Source organism: Nymphaea colorata, chromosome 10 (assembly GCF_008831285.2).
Source record: "Nymphaea colorata isolate Beijing-Zhang1983 chromosome 10, ASM883128v2, whole genome shotgun sequence".
NCBI classification, from domain to species: Eukaryota; Viridiplantae; Streptophyta; class Magnoliopsida; order Nymphaeales; family Nymphaeaceae; genus Nymphaea; species Nymphaea colorata.
In genome coordinates this window covers 13561264-13582985 of record NC_045147.1, presented here as the reverse complement: position 1 = coordinate 13582985, position 21722 = coordinate 13561264, and the positions used below count along the sequence as shown (strand labels likewise).

Sequence of the window (21722 nt, the reverse complement as noted above, 5' to 3'; positions counted from 1 at the left end):
TCTCCTCTTTGCTTCCCTCCCTCCCTCCCTCTCTTTGTCTGTGGGGTTTCGTCCATGGGTTCGGAGGCGGAGGTGGGGAACGCGATGACGGAGGAGACGGCCTGCGAGTTCGCCTTGCAGCTGGCGAGCTCCTCCATACTCCCCATGACCCTCAAGGCGGCGATCGAACTGGAGCTGCTGGAGATCATGGCCAAGGCTGGGGAGGGTGCGCAGCTCACTGCCGCCGAGATCGCCGCCCAGCTGCCCACCACCAACCCCGACGCCCCTGTCATGCTCGACCGCATGCTGCGTCTCCTGACCTGCCACGCCGTCCTCACCGCCTCCACCTACACCGACGATGACGGCAAAGGCCGCAGGTAACGACTCCCCACCCTTCTCGCTTCCCTTCTCTGATTTTCCCGGGTTTCGTCTTTTCCCCACTTCGCCTTTTCTATGCATTGCTTTGCTTCGGAAAAGCCAACTTATGATGGTACCAGACCTCGAGGCCCTGGTTTTGGCTTCTGAGTTAATCAGAATTTTACTTCAGGAACGAATTTCCCGTACGTGGAAATTATACTTCGAAGTTGCTGTTGTTTCCATACGGGCGTTATTCGATCTCGAACGAAAACGTTTCGAGGAAAATATGCTTATTTTCGTTGAGAATGGGCTTTTGTATATTCCCCAATCCCACACTTCCATTCGGTTTCTGGAAGGCAAACCAAGGTAGTAGTTTCCTTTTCTCGGCTATCCAGCAATCACACAGGGTAAACGGCATGAAGGACTTGTGCTTTCGTGTTTGTGGAATTTGGTGGACGTTATTCAGGGGTTCAATGGAACCCTGCTTTCTCTTCGAAATTCTAAAGCATTCCCAAGTTGAACTTGAGAAAATTTTTCTAGGAATCCGTAGGAAAATATCCTCAATCAATTACAAACAGTGTCTTGGCAAGTTTCTGAGCGGTGAAAGTCTTGAGGCCAATTGCCGGCACCGAAATTAGAGGCTGCTCTCCTTAACGCTTTGTTTGATTGGAGGGGATGGAAATGGAGGGAATGAGATGGAAGGGATGGAAATGGAGGGAATGAGATGGAAAGGGAAAAGAAGGAAACGAATGAAATGGAAAGGAATGAAAAGAGTTGATTAAAAAATTTGTTTGGATAGAGAGGAAAGGGAAATGAATGAAATGAAAAAAAAAAAGACTAAATAACACATAGATTTAAAAAAGAGGGAAAGAAAAGGAGAGGTAGTGTGGGAATAAAAAGATGAAATGGAAAGGAATGAAAAGAGTGAATAAAAAATTTGTTTGGATAGAAAAAAACTAAATAACACATAGATTAAAAAAAAAAAAGGAAAGGAAAGGAGGAATAATGTGGGAATAAAAAGCTCTTCCACTTATCTTTCTTTCATTTCATTTTAAATCCGTCCAATTTAAAAAGGAATGAATTTACACTAATGACTAAACAATCCCTTCATTTCTTTTCCTTCTACTTTCATCTTCTTGTAACCAAACACCTTTTGCCCCATTCTCTCTTTTTCTCTCATTTCTAATTAGCCAACCAAATAAAAGAAGAATGGCTCAATTCCTCTCTTTCCCTCCTACCAAACATGCCCTAATTCTAATTTTCATGTACTAACGTTGGCATTAAAAAAAAAATTAACACGCACACAAAATTCAATTGAATGAAGTACGCTGTCGGCAGCGTACCATTCAAGCTGGCTATGGGCAACTCCTGGCATTTATTGACAAAGAATTAAAAGAATGGTGACTTTTGCATTTTTTTCACGGCTTGCGTCCATTATTAGACACGAACAGTCATTAGGTTCTGCCTTAGCCTTGCAGTTTCTCCCACGATTGACTTTTCCCATGCTTTGACACCTTTTCCACATCGTTAGATAAGAAACGAAAATCCACAAGATCTGATGGTGGAAACTTTCCTACGTTTCCTATTCACATGGATATTTTCACCCCGTTCCTTTTGAGGTGTTTGACTCCTGAAAGGTGAAGCTAGGTCTGCACAACGACAGCTTGATTCAAACTCGTTCTTAAAAACTCTAGTCAAAAGACAGTTCAAGTTGTAAGACATCCATTAGTCTCGCTTGGCTCAATTATTGTTGACTGTTTGGTAAGGTGCATATTTTAAGGGACTTGTATTCAAATCTTGGAGTCTGTCAATATCACATCTCAATGCACTCCTCCTCTCCTCTAAATAGTAATTAGTCTAAAAGCAAAAGGGTATAGCGAGGAGGACGGGGCAGTGCTATTTTTTAAAATAGGCATTAGAACTTTAATTTCCTAAGTGGCTAATTAGCTACATTGTGAAACGAGGCGATACGGGTTAGCTCCGGTGTGCAAGTTCTTAGTCCGGAACCAGGACGGTGTGTCAGCGGCCGCACTTTCCCTAATGAACCAAGACAAGGTGATGATGGAGAGCTGGTACTACATCAAGGATGCGGTGCTGGAGGGCGGCATCCCCTTCAACCGCGCCTACGGCATGACCGCCTTCGACTACCAGGGCACCGACCCCCGCTTCAACCGGGTCTTCAACTTGGGCATGTTCAATCACTCCACCCTCACTATGAAGAAGATCCTCGAGAACTACACCGGCTTCCAAGGGCCGCACTCCCTCGTCGACGTTGGCGGCGGCATTGGAGCCATCCTCAGCCTCATCGTCGCCAAGTACCCCCACATAAAGGGCATCAACTTCGACTTGCCTCATGTCATAGACGACGCTCCCCAGTTTCCCGGTAATTAAGCCGGACAATTGTTACTCCAAAATTTCCGCCTTGTTCTTATTCATATTGGGCATCTGATGAATTATGATGCTGTTGCTGCAGGTGTGGAGCACGTTGGTGGTGATATGTTCGCTAGTGTTCCTACTGCAGAAGCTATCTTCATGAAGGTTTGTTCCTCTTATCATCGATGGCAGAAATTAAATTACATGCCTTGTTTGTGTGTAGTGTTGATGAGGAGACTGAGTACTGTTAACTGATGTTGTGCAGTGGATCCTTCATGACTGGGGGGATGAATACTGCGTGAAGTTGTTGAAGAACTGCTGCAAGGCGCTGCCGGAAGACGGTAAGGTGGTCGTGGTTGAGGCGATCTTGCCGGAGGGCATTGACCACAGTTACGCAAGTGCTTGCGTTTATCAGATGGACATGATCATGTTGGCGCACAACCCTGGTGGGAAGGAGAGGGCGCTGAAGGAGTTCGAAGAACTGGCAAAGGCTGGTGGGTTCGGCGGAATCAAGCCCATCTGCTACGTCTACAATTCTTGGGTCATCGAGTTCTATAAGAAGATCTAGTTAGGGGGGTGTCTTTGAGTTCCCTTCCTTTGCTTTTTGTGTTTTGCTGCTCTCTTTCTTTTGTGGAGATGGATTTTTATCAGAAATTGAAGTTAAGAAGAGCATTTCTATGCGATACTTTGTTTAAACAAGGGCCCAAAACATATTAAAACCTACTGTGATTTAATCAATTGTAGCAAGTTCTGTGTCTAGATCTCGCTTGAGCTTCAATTTTGTGAAATTAAGGCAATTAGATGGAAACAATTCAAACTTAAAAGGCCCTCTAAATTGTAGATCGTGGGTTTAAGGTTCATTTCTTGATTTGACATAATATCAGGGAAACATTTCTTGATTTGACATAATGTCAGACAAACACGGATTTGCGTACACACGGAAGGAATATTGTCTTTGATTACATGCTTCTTGCAGCAAGAAGCATGGCATGATTATGATCTCTCTTTCCCTTATATAAGACGCACAAGGAAGCTTGGCAGGCGCTTCAATTCTAAATTACGAAATCGTTGTGCGGCTTGTCAACATGCTGACTGTTTTGTGGGCTTATATAATATTTTAATGTTTTCGCTTCGTCTAGTTTAATGTGGGCGACAATTTTCTGATACTGGCGCATTCTTTCAATCTGAAAAATGAAGACTTTATGTAAACGTTCAATATCGGCATTCAATTTATAGGGTGTTTCGCAGACCCTTGGTATGGGAAGGAAAATGCTTCAGTAATCATTATAATATTTTATGTGTTTGGTAGCGTTGGATATTAGATAGGGGTCGGCATCGGGCCGGGCCGGGTACCGGGCCTGTTCCTTCCCCAATCAGGCCCAGCCCAACCCGTTTGGTCCGTTTGGTTAACTGTCTGGTCGGCTCATTCTTTATTTGAACAGAACTCATTCTCAATTTCTCACGCAGAGTTGAAGGGAACCCATTCTCAATTTCTCCTTTGATTTGATGGCCAGTACGAATGGCAGCAAGAAGCACAAACTTAGGTCTATCAAGCTCATTACAGGGTGCATTTGAAAGCGATGGTAATTCAAAGTCTTGCAAAAGAGACGCAAGAGCAAAGGCAGCTTATCATCCATGCGAAGCAAAGAGAAACACAATAAATTTAGAATGATGAAACAAACAGACCTGCAAGAATGACCACTGCACCACAGAGAGTACCAATATGAACCAATTCGAAAACTGACCAGTATCACGTTTACTTGTGCATCATGATCACTATTCCAGAATCAGAATAATCCTACCTTTCCCCCCATTGTCGACGACTGCTTAATCTTGGAAAGTTCCACATTAAGGGAACCCAAAAATCAGTTATAGAAATAAATGTTACACATATATGTGGACTGAGAAAAAAATGAACTGTATACAACTGCGATCACAGTTCTACAATAAAAAAGATTTAAAACTTTATTGCATATAATTAGGCATAAAGGCTCCTAACCATCACAGCTTGAAAAGAAAAAATGAGCATAACTCATCCATTCCAAAAAATATTCATTAGACAAGAGAGAAAAGGCACTCAAACTGACAACATACTAAAATCAAGATGAGAATTAGAGAAACCAAATGGTGATGAACAGAAAGAGTAAACCATCACTGAAAAATGGTTCAGAAGCCAAACATGAAGATGCTCTAATACAGTCACAAAGATATATGTGAGCATGGTTACATGGGTACATCAAATGGGTGTTAAGTGCTTGTGCATACTGCCACGTGCACTAGTACAGTTTGTGCTTCCGCTTCACATCAACATTTGAAGAAATAAAGGACTCAAGAATATGGCTCCCGCTGGCATCTTTGGCGACTTGAGTGCAATCAGATACATATTAACAACTGAACAGGCATTTCTCCTGTTGCACAACTGAAATTCTTAGTGAAGCTTAAAAAAAGTGAAGTTTTAGGAACAGCACAGGAGAAAAACGAAGGCTAGAAAAACCACATGATCTTTACAATTTGATGAGTTAACCAAGACTAAAAAGAGGCAAAACTGCAGAAATCACCACTATAATTTTTCCCTTTCCAACTAAGTGAATAAAAAAAAACGATCAGGATGAATAACTGCACGATTTTTTCTAAAAAAAAGAAAAGCGACAACAACAAAGCGATCGAAGAGACTCTAACCTACAGGAGAAACCACCAGACCTCAAACCAAAGTGCAGAACCTCGGTTATAATGAAAATCCCAGCATAAAAGAAAAGCACGTAAGTTGCCACTGAAATCAAACTTCTGATGGAAAGAAAAGGAAACCAAACCCCAAGATAAACAAGCAACCCCTTCCAGTGTCGAGTTCCAGTTATTCCAATCTCGTACTATCACGGTGGCGAGTGGCCCAATGGTGGAGCGGAGACGGTGGCGCCGTGGCGGTGGCGGACTGGCTGGTAGCCGGTGGCACGCGGTCACAGTCTCTTCTTGTCTCTGCCTCCCTCGAATCCTCGATGCCTCCCTCGATGGAAACTGGAAAGAAAATGCGATTAGGGATTTAGGGGAGGGGGCTGCGGGCAAGTGACCTAACAGGCCGTCGGACCAGGCCGGGCTGGGCTATAGAAGTGATAATCGGGCTCGGCCCGGGCTGGGCTCACTCAAATTGAGCCCAATAACAAAATTTTCAACCCGACCCCAGTCTGTATCGGGCCGGGCTGAGCTGGCCCGGCGGCGGCCCGGCCCAACGCCCAGCCCTAATATTAGATAGAGCAACCCAAGGACATAAGATTAAACCAAGGATTTGACATCCTACATGCAAAACCTGTGAGGTCTAAGAAAGGTGTTTGGAGTTGAACTTGAGATCTGATGATCCAAAATCTGTCCATAAAGATGTGAGATCCAAGGCTAACGAAATGTTGGGAAGAACTGCATGGTATTATATATTGTTTCATGTATCTAGCCTAAAAATTGAGTTGATTCTCATGAATCGACCTAAAATTTGAGGACAGACGGTGTCACTATTGCCAAACATCTGAATGTATGATTTTGGTTTCTGGTTACCAAAAGTTTGATGTGCATTTTAGGAAGATTACTAAACCCTAATCGCATTTTTCTGAATTACCAGAAAAGGTCAAGTGGTTTAAGTTACATCAATTTTCCAAGGTGGAAGTTTCACCTACTATTTTGTCCATGAACAGTTACCCAAATTATGAACCTTATAGGGCTATTAAATTTACCTGCCAACCGAAGAATGTGACATATCATGATGGGTGGTTAAGAAAAAAATTTGAAGAAAAAGATTATGGGTATCTTTGGTCACTTATATTTGGTGACACATTTTTCCACTGTTTTTCTCTCAACTATCTATTTTAAGCTATCCATATGAATAAAAAATAGATGGTTGAGAAAAAAAAGATATTTGAACTAATATTAGATAATAAAAATATTCATCTAGTTTTTCTTATAACTATCATTATACGGAGTTGAACAATGTTAGTTAAAGGCCGAGTGATTCTAAAAAACTAGAATCACTGTTCAATTATATATATATATCAAGAGAGAGAGAGAGAAAAGACACCTACCACTACAGCAACTTCTCCCCGGTCACAACAGGGGAATTGGGGTAGAAGAAGGAGACGGAAAATTTGCCACACGCAGAAGGTGCTGGTTTTGTCGAAGGCAATGGCCTTAACATGTGCCTGTGACTCGTGGTGATGTCAACCTTTGACGAGGATGCCGATAGAGGCTGCTTGGCGCAGGGCACATTGTGCAGCGAGCGGGGTGGAGAGAACAAGGCTTAGGTACAGCCAGTAGTGCAGGTCATCAACCCTTAGCATGGCCCGGGTGTGGTAAAGAAAATGCTACAGTTATTATTTAAATCTTTTATGTGTTTGGTAGCGTTGGATATCAGAAACCCCGACCCACAGACATAAAATTAGCTATGGATTTCATCATAGTTGAAAACCAAGGATTTGAGATCCTCATTATGCACGCAAAACCTCATATCTAAGGTCAAGGAAAGGGGTTAGGGGTTGAACCTGGGATATGATGATCTAAGATCTATCCACAAAGATATGAGATTCAAGCCAAAACGAAATGTTGGGAGGAACTGCTTGAGGATTTATTGTTGTAGCCAGAAAAATTGAGTTCATTCTCATGAATGGATCTAGTTTTTACGAGAGATAATGTAATTGTTACTGTTGCCAAACGGTAACATTACGGGTCGGGCTGGGTCTTGAGCACAAACTCAAACCCGAGACCCAATATTTCATCAGCCCGGCCTAGCCCGATTATTAATGTGCCGGGTCTCAGGCCTCATAGTGTTAACAAACTAAGAAATGGACATTTTTATCAAGCTGGGCCAACTTGGTCCGACCTGATGACCTCGCCCCAACTAAGAAATTTTCTCTCTCTAAGTGGGTGGGGGGTTTAAGAGTCCGTTTGATGCACAGGAAAAATACTGTGCATCAAATAAATTTCCCCTTGTTCGTACAGTGTTTTAGGGTTATGTGCATCAAACGTTGCCTAAGGAAAAAAATAATCACCAACCGTGGGAGTTGGTTTCGACGAGCCTTATAACACAAAGGAGCCCTGCGACCACCCCACCACCACACAGCCGGTCTTTCTTCCCTAAGCTCTCCTCTTTGCCTCCCTCTCTCTGTCTGCAGTGTTTGGTCCATGGGTTCGCAGGCGGAGGTGGGGAAGGCGATGACGGAGGAGGAGGCCTGCGAGTTCGCCATGCAGCTGGTGAGCTCCTCCATACTCCCCATGACCCTCAAGGCTGCGCTTGAACTGGAGCTGCTGGAAATCATGGCCACGGCTGGGGAGGGTGCGCAGCTCACTCCTGCCGAGATCGCCGCCCAGCTGCCCACTTCCAACCCCGACGCCCCCATCATGCTCGACCGCATGCTCCGTCTCCTTGCATGCCACTCCGTCCTCACCGCCTCCACCTACACAGACGATGACGGAAAAGTCCGGAGGTAACGACTTCCCAACCTTCTCACTTCACTTCTTGATTTTCCCGGGTTTCATTTTTTTTTCCTTAGTTCGCCTTTTCTCGGCATTCGCCTTTTCTCGGCGTTGCTTTGAAACAGCCACCTTATAATAACTGAGCTAGAAAAGTTCGTTGGACGGACATTTGTTTAAAAATACTTATATATAATATTTAAGATTCTTATTTAAAAATAAAAAACACAATGTGAGTACCAAAAATAAATATTTAAGATTCTCGTTTAAAAGCAATCACAATGTGGCTACCGCTAGAAATGGTACCAAAAGGCCGTGGTTTTGGCTTATGAGTTAAGTAGAACTTTACTTCAGGAATGAATTTCCTGTACGTGAAAATTTTATTTCGAAGTTGCTTGTTGTTTCCAGACGGGTGTTATTCGATCACGAACTAAAACGTTTGGAGGAAAATATGCTTATTTTCCTATGAGAATGGAATCTTTTATATTTCTCAATCCCATACTTCTATGCGGATTCAGGTAGTAGTTTCCCTTTCTCGGCTATCCAAAGAACCAAAAAGATTGGAAACAGACGTTTCGCTACTGAATCCAGCAAGCGCACAAGAGAAACGGCATGAATCAATTGTGCTTTTGTGTTCGTGGAATTTGGACTCCGATGGCAGCGCCGTAGGTACGAATTAAATAACAAAACAATGAGAGATCAGATCGGTTTCCAGTTCGATGAATCTACCAACAACAAGGAGTTGTTCGGGGGTTCAATGGGACCCTGCTTTCTCTTCCAAATTCTAAAGCACTCTTAAGTTGAACCTGAGAAAATTTTACTAGGCATCCGTAGGAAAATATCCTCAATTACAAACAGTGCCTTAGCAAGTTTCTGAGTGGTGAAAGCCTTGAGGCCAATTGCCGGTTTTTATTTTTCCAAGTGGACGGCAGAGAAGCCACCGAAATTAGAGGTAGTTCTCTCATGTGCCACTGTTTGTACGCTGTCCACAGCGTACCAATCATGGGCAACTCCCCCTATATATTGACAAAGAATTGAAAGGATGGTGACTTTGTTTGCATTTTCTTAGCATCGACTATTAGACACGAACAGTCAATTGGTTCTGCCTTAGCTTTTAAGTTTCTCTCACGATTGACTTTTCCCATGCTTTGACACCTTTTCCAATCCTAAGGTAAGAAACGAAAATCCACACAGATCTAATGGCGGATACCTTCCTATATTTCCTACTCACATTGACATTTTTACTCCGTTTTTTTTGAAGTGTTTGACTCTTGAAAGAAAACTGGACTCAAAAGTTTAAGCATCTCCCTTGGCTCAACTATTGTTGACTGTCCCGTAAGGTGCCTTTTAACGGACTTGTATTCAAATCTGTCCATATCACGTCTCAATACACTTCTTCTTTAAATCGTAATAAGTCTAAAAGCAAAAGGGCATTAAAACATTAATTTCTTAAGTGGCTAATTAGATGCATGGTGAAACCAGACGATACGGCTTAGCTCCAGTGTGCAAGTTCTTGGTCCGGAACCAGGACGGTGTGTCCACGGCTGCACTGTCCCTAGTGAACCAAGACAAGGTAACGATGGAGAGCTGGTACTACCTCAAGGATGCGGTGCTAGAGGGCGGCATCCCTTTCAACCGCGCCCACGGCATGACCGCCTTCGACTACCCCGGCACCGACCCCCGCTTCAACCGGGTCTTCAACCAGGGGATGTCCAACCACTCCACCCTCACTATGAAGAAGATCCTGGAAACCTACACCGGCTTCCGGGGGCTGCACTCCCTCGTCGACGTTGGCGGTGGCATTGGAGCCATCCTCAGCCTCATCGTCGCCAAGTTCCCTCACATCAAGGGCATCAACTTCGACTTGCCTCATGTCATAGACGACGCTCCCCAGTTTCCTGGTAATTAAGCCAGACAATTGTTACTCCAAAAAAGTTCGCCTTGTTCTTATTCATATTGGGCATCTGATGAATTACGATGTTGTTGCTAAAGGTGTGGAGCACGTCGGTGGTGATATGTTCGCTAGTGTTCCTACTGCAGAAGCTATCTTATTGAAGGTTTGTTCCTCTTATCATCGATGGGAGATATTAAATTATATGCCTTGTTTGTGTGTAGTGTTGATTAGGAGACTGAGTACTGGTAATTGATGTTGTGCAGTTGATCCTTCATGACTGGGGGGATGAGCACTGTGTGAAGCTGTTGAAGAACTGCTGCAAGGCACTGCCGGAAGACGGCAAGGTGGTCGTGGTTGAGGCGATCTTGCCGGAGGGCATTGACCACAGTTACGCGAGTGCTTGCGTTTATCAGGTGGACATGATCATGTTGGTGACCAACCCTGGTGGGAAGGAGAGGACGCTGAAGGAGTTCGAAGAACTGGCAAAAGCTGGTGGGTTCGCCGGAATCAGGCCCATCTGCTGCGTCTACGGTTCTTGGGTTATGGAGTTCTATAAGAAGATGTAGTCAGGAAGGGGGGTGTCTTTGAGTTCCCTTCCCTTGCCTTTTGTGTTTGCTGCTCTCTTTCTTTTCTCGAGATGGATTTTTATCAGAAATTGAAGTTAAGAGTAGCACTTCTATGCAATAAACAAGGGCCCAAAACATAATAAAAGCTACTGTGATTTAATCATAATCAATTTTAGCAAGTTCTGTGTCTAGATCTCGCTTGAGCTTCAATTTTGTGAAATTAAGGCAATTAGATGGAAACAATTCGAACTTAAATATGTTGTTGCTATGCCATGAAAACTTGACCACTTAAATATATATATAAAGTTTTTGGCTCCAACTTTGTGTAGCGTGTGAAATCAGCTTAATTATTGAGCCACCCCAAGAGTGTAGATGATGTTGATGGGTCAACCTTGGCGGACGAATGAGATTAAATTAGAAAGCGACCTTAAAATGCCTGTGCGGGCTAATGGGCATGCAGGATGATTGCCCACGTCACCACATGAAGAACCACTCTACCAAACACATGCACTTCGGCAGGTCCATTCACTATTGTAATATTTTAATCTTACCAAGAAATTCAACATACGAACCGGTGAGTAGGTGTTAACCTTTTGTGTTGTAAAAAAGTTATAAATGCATAGGTTCAAGCACCATGAGAGCAGCACAACGGGATATTGAAGGCATTTGGGGTTGGAGACATTATGAGAGTATTTCATCAATCTATTTCAAAAATAAAATAGATTCATGGAACATTGAAGGTAGTTTCTCATGAATATGCATCATTTTTTTTGGCAGATTCATGCGGCACTAGCAGAATGTCCTCCTTGCTAAACAGTTCGTATAAGGATAAGGAGTTTTGGCTGTCTGTTGAATGATGAATTAAAGAGATAGAAATTTTTGGCTTTTGCTAAATGGTGGGTCTTCCCCATTTCTTGGGACGGGTGAGTTTCTGTGGCTTGAAACCGTGTTTGGCAAACTTATCAAATTTCGTGAGCTCAAATCAAAATTGATGGGGTATTAATCGAATTAATTCTTTGGTCAACCCATGGATGCCATGTATCATATTTTTCAATTTCTATTGTTTATCTTATTGATTTTTATTTACATTTAATAAACTTGAGTACCTTTTTAATTTTTTACTTATTTAAAAACCGGTTCCTCTGGTCGGTTCCAGTCAAAATCGGATTTCCTAATCGCCCATTTAAAACAAAATAGCAATATTTCTAGAACTTTTTAGTTCAGGCCAGACCCAAAACTTGGTTACAATTTCCCTCCAGCCTCTGTTGAAACATGTGCTTTATTTTTCAAATTGAAAACTGACTTTAAGCGATAGTTTGGTAGCAAGAACACCTCGTGAGTATTTCATGAATCTACTTTAAAAATTGAAACATCTTCATGTAACAATAGTTTTAACCTGCCCTAATTGAGACAGAATTGGACACTCATAGAGTGTCTTTGCTGCCAAACAAGCTCTAAAAAACAATTATGTTTTTAAAAAGGAGTATGTATCTGAAATAAAAATGTAGGATAAAAAAAATTGGAATGCGAGTATAAACAAAGTGTCAACAACCTATGCAGATGATTTTGATTAAAAAATAAGCCCTATATCAATTTCAATTAGTCAAATGCAAGCATTTGGGCAAGATTTTGAATTTACTTTTGTAGGGGAAGCTGAAAGAGATCGTCATAACTTAAATCTAATGCCAGCCCTGGTCCAATCTCAACTATTTACAAGCCCAAAATCTAATATGTGGAGCAAATAAATGTTTTTCTACCTAAAACAAATATGCATCCCCTTATGCATTATAACAAATTAGCGATCAACTTACTCGAGTACTATCCTAAGGGGCTTAGTATAGCTGGTCAGGTGAGTGAATGTCCCTTCAGTGGAAGCATCAGCTCTAGCTTGGACAATGAGATTCTTTTCATGCAAAATACTGTTGTTGAATTAACTGAAGCAGGTTCAACGGTGCAGCTTCGTCTGCAGGCAAATGAAAACGATCAAGGCATTAACCGCTATGAACTCTTGAATCTCCCAGCTTTCTATATAGATAAGAGGAATGATGCATTAGAAAAAAGATTGGAATCCATTACTTGAAGATAGAAAAGAAAAGGAAGATGCTTGTTCCATTTGCTCGTTGTGGACCAATAACATTCAGCTGACAACATGCCGATTCCAATAAAAAGATATCCTTCCCTCTTTGAGGGCTTTCCCCACTTATCATTTTATTTTATTTTCCAAAAAGTTGCATGCTTATAGCATAGCTGAGCTAGCAACCATGAACAACTAACATCATCTTGTTTGTCAAAACAGGTATTAGTTTGTTCGTAAGTGGTCACACATATTGTTATGCTCAGGTAGAAGGAAGCCAACAGCTGCAAATATGATATGGCATTCGATTCAAATCCGAATACAAGTGATTGAATTCGAGGAGAAAATTTACAACATGTTATTTAATCTTAAAAATAAAACGGATTTGCGTACAAACGGAAGGAAAATGTGATCATTTTTGCTTTTAATAAGGAGAAAGACTTTTTCTACTTGCCCTGTTAGACGTTAAGAGGGTAATGATTGATAAGAAGAATATTGTGTTTAATACATGTTTCAAGCAAGAAGCATAGCATGATTGTGAAGGGTGGTTTTAGATCTAGTAATCAAATATAGACAAAATTACACCATGTTTTTCGAAATAATAGCATGGTACCTTTCGAACATGAACTTTAGAAACAAGTTAATATTTCAAGAACATAATGCTCTTCTTACCGAACAAAACAAAAGATGTCTTTAAAAGTCTAACTAAGATATATGATCTCAATTTGTATCAAAAATATGATTACGCATTAAGCCATTGACCTAAGTTCAACTGAAGGACTTCAGTCTAACTAAGTAATGGGCCAATTTATACTCGGGGAATAGTAAAAGACTTTAGTCCAATATACCGACAGCCGTTGGTTACTCTACAAATGAACTAATACGACCTCTAGAAAGTTTCATTTGGGCCGAGTGTCTCTTTTATTAGTTGTTCAAAGAAAGGCCCTGATGACCTATCCTTGGTAGGTGATCCACAAGTAATTCGAATCTTTCTTTCCCTTATATAAGCTACATGTTCTCTGCCTAGCAAGTGCTAGGCAGCTTGGCAGGTGCTTGAATTCTAAATTACCAAACCGTTGTGATGCTTGTGCCCATTGGAAATTGCCACTTGATGCTGACTATTTTGTAGGCTTATATAAGGGCCCGATTGATGGGCGGGTGAAATCTTGTGGAGAGGGAAAAATCTGTACGGGCAATTTCACCCGCCCGATTGAAAACCCAACAAACAGGGTGAAATTTCACCCGCTCAACGGAAAAGGGAGCGGGTGAAATTTCACCCGCTCTAAAGTCCGAGCTCTCAGCTCGGACTTTCGAGCTGGTGAAATTTCACCCCGCTCTCTTCCTCCTTCGCATTCTCACTTATCACCGTCGCTCACCCCGCTCGACTTCTGCTCTCACCATCGCTCACCCTGCTGTGCCGCTTTCACCATCGCTGCTCCATCGTCGCAGCTCCCCTCCTCGGGCCGAGTCATTTCCAGCAGAAGGCCTTTCTTCCCCACCAAGCCTCCCATGCATCCTCAGCAACTGAGTCCAGAGGTTATGGGGTTGAGAGAGGCGCTGTCAATGGTGGGCGGCAGCTGAGGAGCTTCCTCCGCAGTCGACGAGCTCCCTCGCGGGCATCGGGTTAGGGCTTTCCGGAGATGAGGCCATGGGAAGCAAGACTCGACGGTGCAGAGATTGGGGTTCTTCGCAATGGCCGTCGAGGAGTTAACCCGTAGGCTCTCGAGGTAAAGGAGCTTGCGATGAAAGAGGAGGCCAGAACCGGAGATGGGAGACGAAGAGGGAATTGGAGGCCAGAACCGGAGATGGGAGGCTCTGTTCCACAGTTTATGTTGCAACCAGCTGTGGCACCCGGATTCGGAGCAGGCGAGGCAGAGGACGGGATGTGGGGAGCAGTTGGTTGGGGAAGTTGTGGAGAGAAAACAGGATGAGGAGGGGGAAGTTGTGGAGAGGAAACAGGATGAGGAGGGAGCGGGGAATTGCTGAACGGCAGCCTCAATGGTGGATGGGAGTTATGCCGCTTGTGATGAAGTCGGAAGTGCAGAACACTAGTTTGATGAAATGCCTAAAGGGTCAGTTTCAGCAAATTAAAGTTGGTTTATGTTTCGACTGATGTTGTAGACATTATTGTTGGGCAAAAGCATTATTGTTGGATTGCGAAGTTGGGTGTTCATTAGGATGTGTATGTGGCTTCTTCTCTGATCAATTTGTATGGGAAATGTGGGGCTACTTGGGTCGTGCACAAAGTGTTTGATAAAATGTTTTGCAGAGATGTTGGCTATTGGAATTCCATGAAAGGAACGAAGGCATTCATTGTTGGGCATAAGGCTACAATATGAAAAAGAGCAGTTTAATAAGGGGGAGGAGAGGAAGATGACCAAATTGATTTTTACAATTAAAAATTTGTCTGATACTGATATGGTGGTTGCAATAAAATCTATATCACGCCGATCAACTGCTTTAGTGGTTGCAATAAAATCATTGGGGACGAGAAAAGAAAAAAAAAACAATATTTACCACGTTAAATTGTTCTTGTGCATCAAACAGGGTTAAATTTACCGCGTTAAATTCTTCTTGTGCATCAAACAGGGCCTCAGATTGGAAGAAGGAAAAATTTCATCCTGTAAATTTTTCCAGAAAAATTTACCATGGTAAATTTACCACGTTAAATTTCACCCGACAATCAAACGGGCCCTAATATTGTAATGTTTCCCGCTTCATGTGGGCCACATTTTTTTGATATTGGCGCATTCTTTCAATCTGAAAAATAAAGACCTCATGTTAACGTTCAGTATCCGCATCTAATTTATAGGGTGTTTCGCATACCCTGTTGTGGGAAAGAAAATGCTTCAGTTATTATTTGAATATTTTATGTGTTTGGTAGCCTTGGATATCAGATACAGCGACCCAAAGACATAAAATTCTGAGTTGATTCATAGAATAAAACAGACCCTGTTTATGATATATTGTTTCATGTGTCTAGCCCAAAAATTGAGTTGATTCTCATGAATGGTCCTAAAATTTTAGGACAGACAGTGTCACTGTTGCCAAACATCCGAATGCATGATTTTTGGTTTCTGGTTACCAAAAGTTTCATGTGCATCTTAGGAAGATCGCTAAACCCTAATCGCATTTTTCTGAATTAACGGAAAAAGTGAAGTGGTTTAAGCTACATTAATTTTCCAAGGTGGAAGTTTGCCGACTATTTTGTCCATTGGACAGCTACCGAAATTATGAACCTTAAAGGGCAGTTAAATTTACCGGCCAACCGAAGGATGTGATAATTATCATGCACTGTGCCGTTATTATTATTATCTTAACTAATATTGAAGTTCATTCAACTACTATGTTCATGTCTTCTTTATTTATTTTTAAAATAAAATATGACCGATTCAACTGATCCGCTAAATTTTCCGGTTCAGTAATCAGCACTGATGAACTGGAACTGCCATGCTGCACCAAAATGTTGCTGCTTTAACTATTATATTTGGAAGACTTGATTGTATTTTTCCTTTAAAGCAAATGTTTGAAAGTACCATTTTTCTGAAAACTGTCATTTGATGTCCATTGCAGCTTGTTGCTGGTGGTTCGTTAGAATGAAGAACTCACTTTTTTTTGGAGCAAGTTGGTTTCTAAATTCAGCATATGAAACTGGACATTTTTATCAGGCCAAGCCAACCTGGCCAGACCAGATGCCAAGCTCAGTTCCAGCTAAGAAATTCTCTCTCTCCCTTTCTCTCTTCCTAAGTAGATAGGGGATTAAGGTAGATAGGGGATTAAGGCTCCGTTTGATGCATAGGAAAAATACTGTGCTCTCTTTCTCTCTAAGTATGAGGATTAAGGCTCCGTTTGATGCAGAAGAAAATTACTTACATCAAATAAATTTTTTCCTGTTTGATTCGTACCGTTTTCCCCTAAAACATTAAACACAGAAAATTATACCCCGTGTTTATTCTCCTGTATGGTTTTCCCCTACAACATTAAACACAGAAAACAAACTTTACCCACCGTCGGAGTTGATTTCGACGCACCTTATAACACAGCGGAGACCTGCGACCACCCCACCACACAGCCGGTCTTTTCTCCCCTAAGCTCTCCTCTTTGCCTCCCTCTCTCCCTCTCTTTGTCTCCCTCTCTTTGTCTGCAGTGTTTGGCCCATGGATTCGCAGGCAGAGGTGGGAAAGGCGATGACGGAGGAGGAGGCCTGCCAGTTCCGCATGCAGTTGGTGAGCTCCTCCATACTCCCCATGACCCTCAAGGCTGCGATTGAACTGGAGCTGCTGGAAATCATGGCCAAGGCTGGGGAGGGTGCGCAGCTCACTCCTGCCGAGATCGCCGCGCAGCTGCCGACCACCAACCCCGACGCCCCCGTCATGCTCGACCGCATGCTCCGTCTCCTGGCCGGTCACTCCGTCCTCACCGCCTCCACCTACACCGACGATGACGGCAAAGTCCGCAGGTAACGACTCCCCACCCTTCTCGCTTCCCTTTCTCGGCTATCCAACGAAGCAAAAAGATTGGAAACAGACGTTTCCCTACTGAATCCAGCAAACAGGGCAAACGGCATGAATCAGTGTCTTAGCAAGTTTCTCTGTGGTGAAAGTCTTGAGGGCTAATTGCCGTTTTTCGTTTTTCAAAGTGGGCGGGAAACTACTACCGCGGTTTCTGCCTTAGCTTTGCAGTTTCTCCCACGAGAGACTTTTCATCCAATGGTGAAAACTTTCCTATATTTCCTACTCACATGGACATTTTTACCCCGTTTCTATTTTGAGTCCTCAGAGGTAAAGCTAGGGCTGCACAACGAGAGCTTGATTCAAACTTGTTCTTAAAAACTTGACTCAAAAAGGTCAAGTTGTAAGACCTCTATTAGTTTGGGGTGCTTTTCAAGGGACTTGTATTCGAACCTTGGAGTCATCTTAATGCACTCCTCTTCTAAATCATAATAAGTGGAAAGAAAAAAAGCGGCATAGCCAGGAGGGCAGGGGCAGTGCTTTCTTCTAAAGCACTCCCAAGTTGAACCGGAGATAGTTTTTTTAGGCATGCCTAGGAAAATATCCTCAATCACAAACAGTGTCATAGTAAGTTTATGAGTGGTGAAAGTCTTGAGGCTAATTGCCGGTTTTTATTTTTCCAAGGGACGGGAGAGAAGCCACCGAAACTAGCGGCTGCTCTGCCTAATTCTAATTCTCATGTACCAGCGTACCATTCAAGCTGACCGGCTATGGGCAACTCCCCCGCATTTATTGACAAAGAATTAAAAGAATGGTGACTTTGTTTGCATTTTTTTCACAGCTTGCGTTTGGCAAAGAGGAAGCATCGATTATTAGACAGGAACAGTCAATTGGTTCTGCCTTAGCTTTGCAGTTTCTCCCCACGATTGACTTTTTCCATGCTTTGACACCTTTTCCACGTAGTAAGGTAAGAAACGAAAATCCACAGAGATCTGATGGTGGAAACTTTCTATCTTTCCTACTCACATTGACATTTTTACCTCGTTTCTTTTGAGGTGTTTGACTCTTGAGAGGTAAAGCTAGGGCTGCACAACGAGAGCTTGACTCAAACTTATTTTTAAAATCTCGACTCAAAAGTTCAAGTTGTAAGACCACTATTAGTTTAATCTCGCTTGGTCAACTATGGTTAACTGCCCAGTAAGGACTTGCATTTAAATTTTGGAGTCGGTCAATGTAACATCTCAATGCACTCCTCCCCTAAATCCTAATAAGACTAAAAACAAAAGGGCATAGCCAGGAGGGCGGGGGCAGTGCTATTTTTTAAAATAGGCATTAGAACTTTAATTTCTTAAGTAGCTACATGGTCAAACCAGACGATACGGCCTAGCTCCGGTGTGCAAGTTCTTGGTCCGGAACCAAGACGGTGTCCATGGCTGCACTGGCACTAATGAATCAAGACACGGTGATGATGGAGAGCTGGTACTACCTCAAGGATGCGCTGCTGGAGGGTGGCATCCCCTTCAACCGTGCCTATGGCATGACCGCCTTCGACTACCACGACACCGACCCCTGCTTCAACCGGGTGTTCAACCAGGGGATGTCCAACCACTCCACCCTCACTATGAAGAAGATCCTTGAAACCTACACCGGCTTTCAGGGGCTGCACTCCCTCGTCGACGTTGGCGGTGGCATTGGAGCCATCCTCAGCCTCATCGTCGCCAAGTACACCCACATCAAGGGCATCAATTTCGACCTGCCTCACGTCATAGACGACGCTCCCCAGGAAAGTTTCCTGGTAATTAAGCCGGACAATTGATACCCCAAAATTTTCGCCTTGTTCTTATTCATATTGGGCATCTGATGAATTATGATGCTGTTGCTGCAGGTGTAGAGCACGTTGGTGGTGATATGTTTGCTGGTGTTCCTACTGCAGAAGCTATCTTCTTGAAGGTTTGTTCCTCTTATCATCAATGGGAGAAATGAAATTAATGAGGAGACTAAGTTCTGCTAATTGATGTCGTGCAGTTGATCCTTCATAACTGGGGGGATGAGTACTGTGTGAAGCTGTTGAAGAACTGCTGCAAGGCGTTGCCGGAAGACGGCAAGGCGGTCGCGGTTGAGGCGATCTTGCCGGAGGGCATTGACCGCAGTTACGCGAGTGCTTGCGTTTATCAGGTGGACATGATCATGTTGGCACACAACTCTGGTGGGAAGGAGAAGACGCTGAAGGAGTTCGAAGAACTGGCAAAGGCTGGTGGGTTCGCCGGAATCAAGCCCATCTGCTGTGTCTACAATTCTTGGGTCATCGAGTTCTATAAGAAGATGTAGTCAGGAGGGTGCTTTGAGTTCCCTTCCCTTCCTTTTTGTGTTTGCTGCTCTCTTTCTTTTGTTCTTCTGTGAAGACGGGTTTTTATCAAGGAGCACTTTTACGCAATATTTTGTTTGAACAAACCTACTATGATTTAATCAATTGTAGCAACTTCTGTGTCTAGATCTCGCTTGGGCTTCAATTCTGTGAAATTAAGGCAATGAGATGGAAATATTTCATATTTAAAGTATGTTGTTGCTATGCCATGAAAACTTGACCACTTAAAATCTTTTATATATATATATATATATATATAAAGCTTTCTTCATCCAACTTTGTGTCGCGTGTGAAATGAATGTGGAGATGATGTTGATGGGACAACCTTGGTGTACGAATGAAATTAAATTAGCTAATTAGCCTGTGTGGGATGATGGTCCCACTCTACCAAACGCATGCACCTCGGCAGGTCCATTCATAATATTTTAATATTACCAAGAAATTCGACATACTAACGGTGAGCTACTGTGGTCCCGTAATGGTTGGTGTGTGGTGTAATTTTTGGTGTTAGAGAGTTTACCAGAGTCTATCATGAATCTACCTCAAAATCAGTTACTCATGAATAGCACACGTTCATAAAAAAAATTGAAGTTAGTTTCTGATGAATATGCTTCAATTTTTTTGACAGATTCATGAGACACTAGTAGAATGTCTTTCATGCCAAACGGTCCCTAAAAAGATGATGAGTTTTGGCTTTCTGCCGAATTATGGGCTAAAGAGTTAGATGAGAGTTTTGTTCACCCATTCATTGAAGCAGGTGAGTTTCTGTGACCTGAAACTGTGTTTAGCAAACTGATTAAATTTTGTGAACTCAAAACAAACTTGATGGGTTATTGATGGAATTAATTCTTTGGTTCGACCCATGGATGCCATGTATCATATTTTTCATTTTTTATTGTTTATCTTATTATATTTTTATTTACATTTAATAAAATTGAGTACCATTGTAACTTTTTTCTTATTTAAATACCGGTTCATGTTGACCGGATTTTCTAATCGCCCATTTGAAACAATTAATACACGGAGTGACAGCATTTTTTCTAGAAATTTTTAGTTCAGGCCCGGCCCAAAACTTGGTTACAATTTCTCTATAGCCACCGTTGGAACATGTGCTTTACTTTTCAAATTTCAAGTGAAAATTGGCTTTACACCTTGTAAGTATTTAATGAATTTACTTTAAAAATTGAAATAGGTTCATGTAACGATAGTTTTAATGTCTAATGAACATGCACTAGTTTTTGAGACAGAATTGAATACTCATAAAGTGTCATTGCTGTCAAACAAGCTCTAAAAAAGAATTCTGTTTTTTAAAAGGAGTATGCATATGAAAGAAGAAGATAGGAAAAAAAATTGTGATGCGATTATAAACAAAGCGTCAACAACCTATGCGGGTAATTAGATTAATAATTCAATTATTAATAAGTTGCTCATTTAGGCATGTCTATGAAAATGTTGCATAGGAGTCATAACATTAAAGATTGAAAAACCAATATGATCCCATGTGGAGTCCAATCAAACTGATATAACTAAAAAAAGGTCAGGCACTTCATTAATTATTAAACCAAGATATGACTATACCTCACTAATGACCCAAGCTGTGAATATGTAACTTTCAATAGGGCATATATATATATATATATATATATATATATATATATATATATATATATATATATATATATATATATATATATATATATATATATATATATATATATATATATATATATATATTTGGTTGATTGTATGGAAAGTCTATGGTTAGGTGAGGTTGGAGACCAAACTGATCAGCGTACGTGGGAAGGAAGTTCCTACGTGTCTAAGTTGCTGAAACTATTGTGACCTTGAAAAACATGTTACTACTCTTCCGCAATTCTGGAAACATTTGAAATAGAGATTTCACCAGACTTGCTCATTTGAGAAAGGTCCCTAACTTCTAACTAGAAATATTTCCAAGTGGTCAAACATAAAAGGCCCTCTAAATTGTAAATCTTGAGTTTAATGTTCACTTCATGATTTTACATAATATCAGACAAACACCAGTTTGCAGCTTTTAATGCAAACACGGATTTGCGTACAACGGAAGGAAAATGTGATCATTTTTGCTTTTAAAAAGGAGTAACACTTTTTCTACTTGTCCTATTACATGCTTCAAGCAAGAAGCATAGGATGATTATGAAGGTTGTTTTTAGATCTAGTAATCAAATAGTAGACATAA

The 21722-nt window shown here is 41.9% G+C and overlaps 2 protein-coding genes, 1 long non-coding RNA gene and 1 pseudogene across 3 annotated transcripts; 3 read left to right on the top strand and 1 right to left on the bottom strand.

Moving 5' to 3' along the window:
* Positions 1-3468, top strand: LOC126409182 (caffeic acid 3-O-methyltransferase-like). The gene is made up of 4 exons (XM_031641432.2): positions 1-356; positions 2301-2719; positions 2810-2874; positions 2975-3468. The coding sequence occupies exons 1-4, from the start codon at positions 55-57 to the stop codon at positions 3275-3277; spliced, it is 1089 nt and encodes a 362-aa protein (XP_031497292.1). The 5' UTR covers positions 1-54; the 3' UTR covers positions 3278-3468.
* Positions 3469-4648: 1180 nt separating this feature from the next.
* On the bottom strand, positions 4649-5922 carry LOC126410489 (uncharacterized). Its single transcript, XR_007574549.1, has 2 exons — positions 5389-5922; positions 4649-5117 (listed from the first exon to the last, which is right to left on the bottom strand). It is a non-coding gene; the product is annotated as an uncharacterized LOC126410489 (long non-coding RNA).
* Positions 5923-7781: 1859 nt separating this feature from the next.
* LOC116262255 (caffeic acid 3-O-methyltransferase-like) lies at positions 7782-10805 on the top strand. Its single transcript, XM_031641434.2, has 4 exons — positions 7782-8168; positions 9637-10055; positions 10147-10211; positions 10312-10805. Exons 1-4 carry the CDS (start codon positions 7867-7869, stop codon positions 10612-10614), a joined length of 1089 nt encoding a protein of 362 aa, XP_031497294.1. The 5' UTR covers positions 7782-7866; the 3' UTR covers positions 10615-10805.
* Positions 10806-16776: 5971 nt separating this feature from the next.
* LOC116262256 (caffeic acid 3-O-methyltransferase-like) lies at positions 16777-19609 on the top strand (annotated as a pseudogene).
* The last annotated feature ends 2113 nt before the right edge of the window (positions 19610-21722 follow it).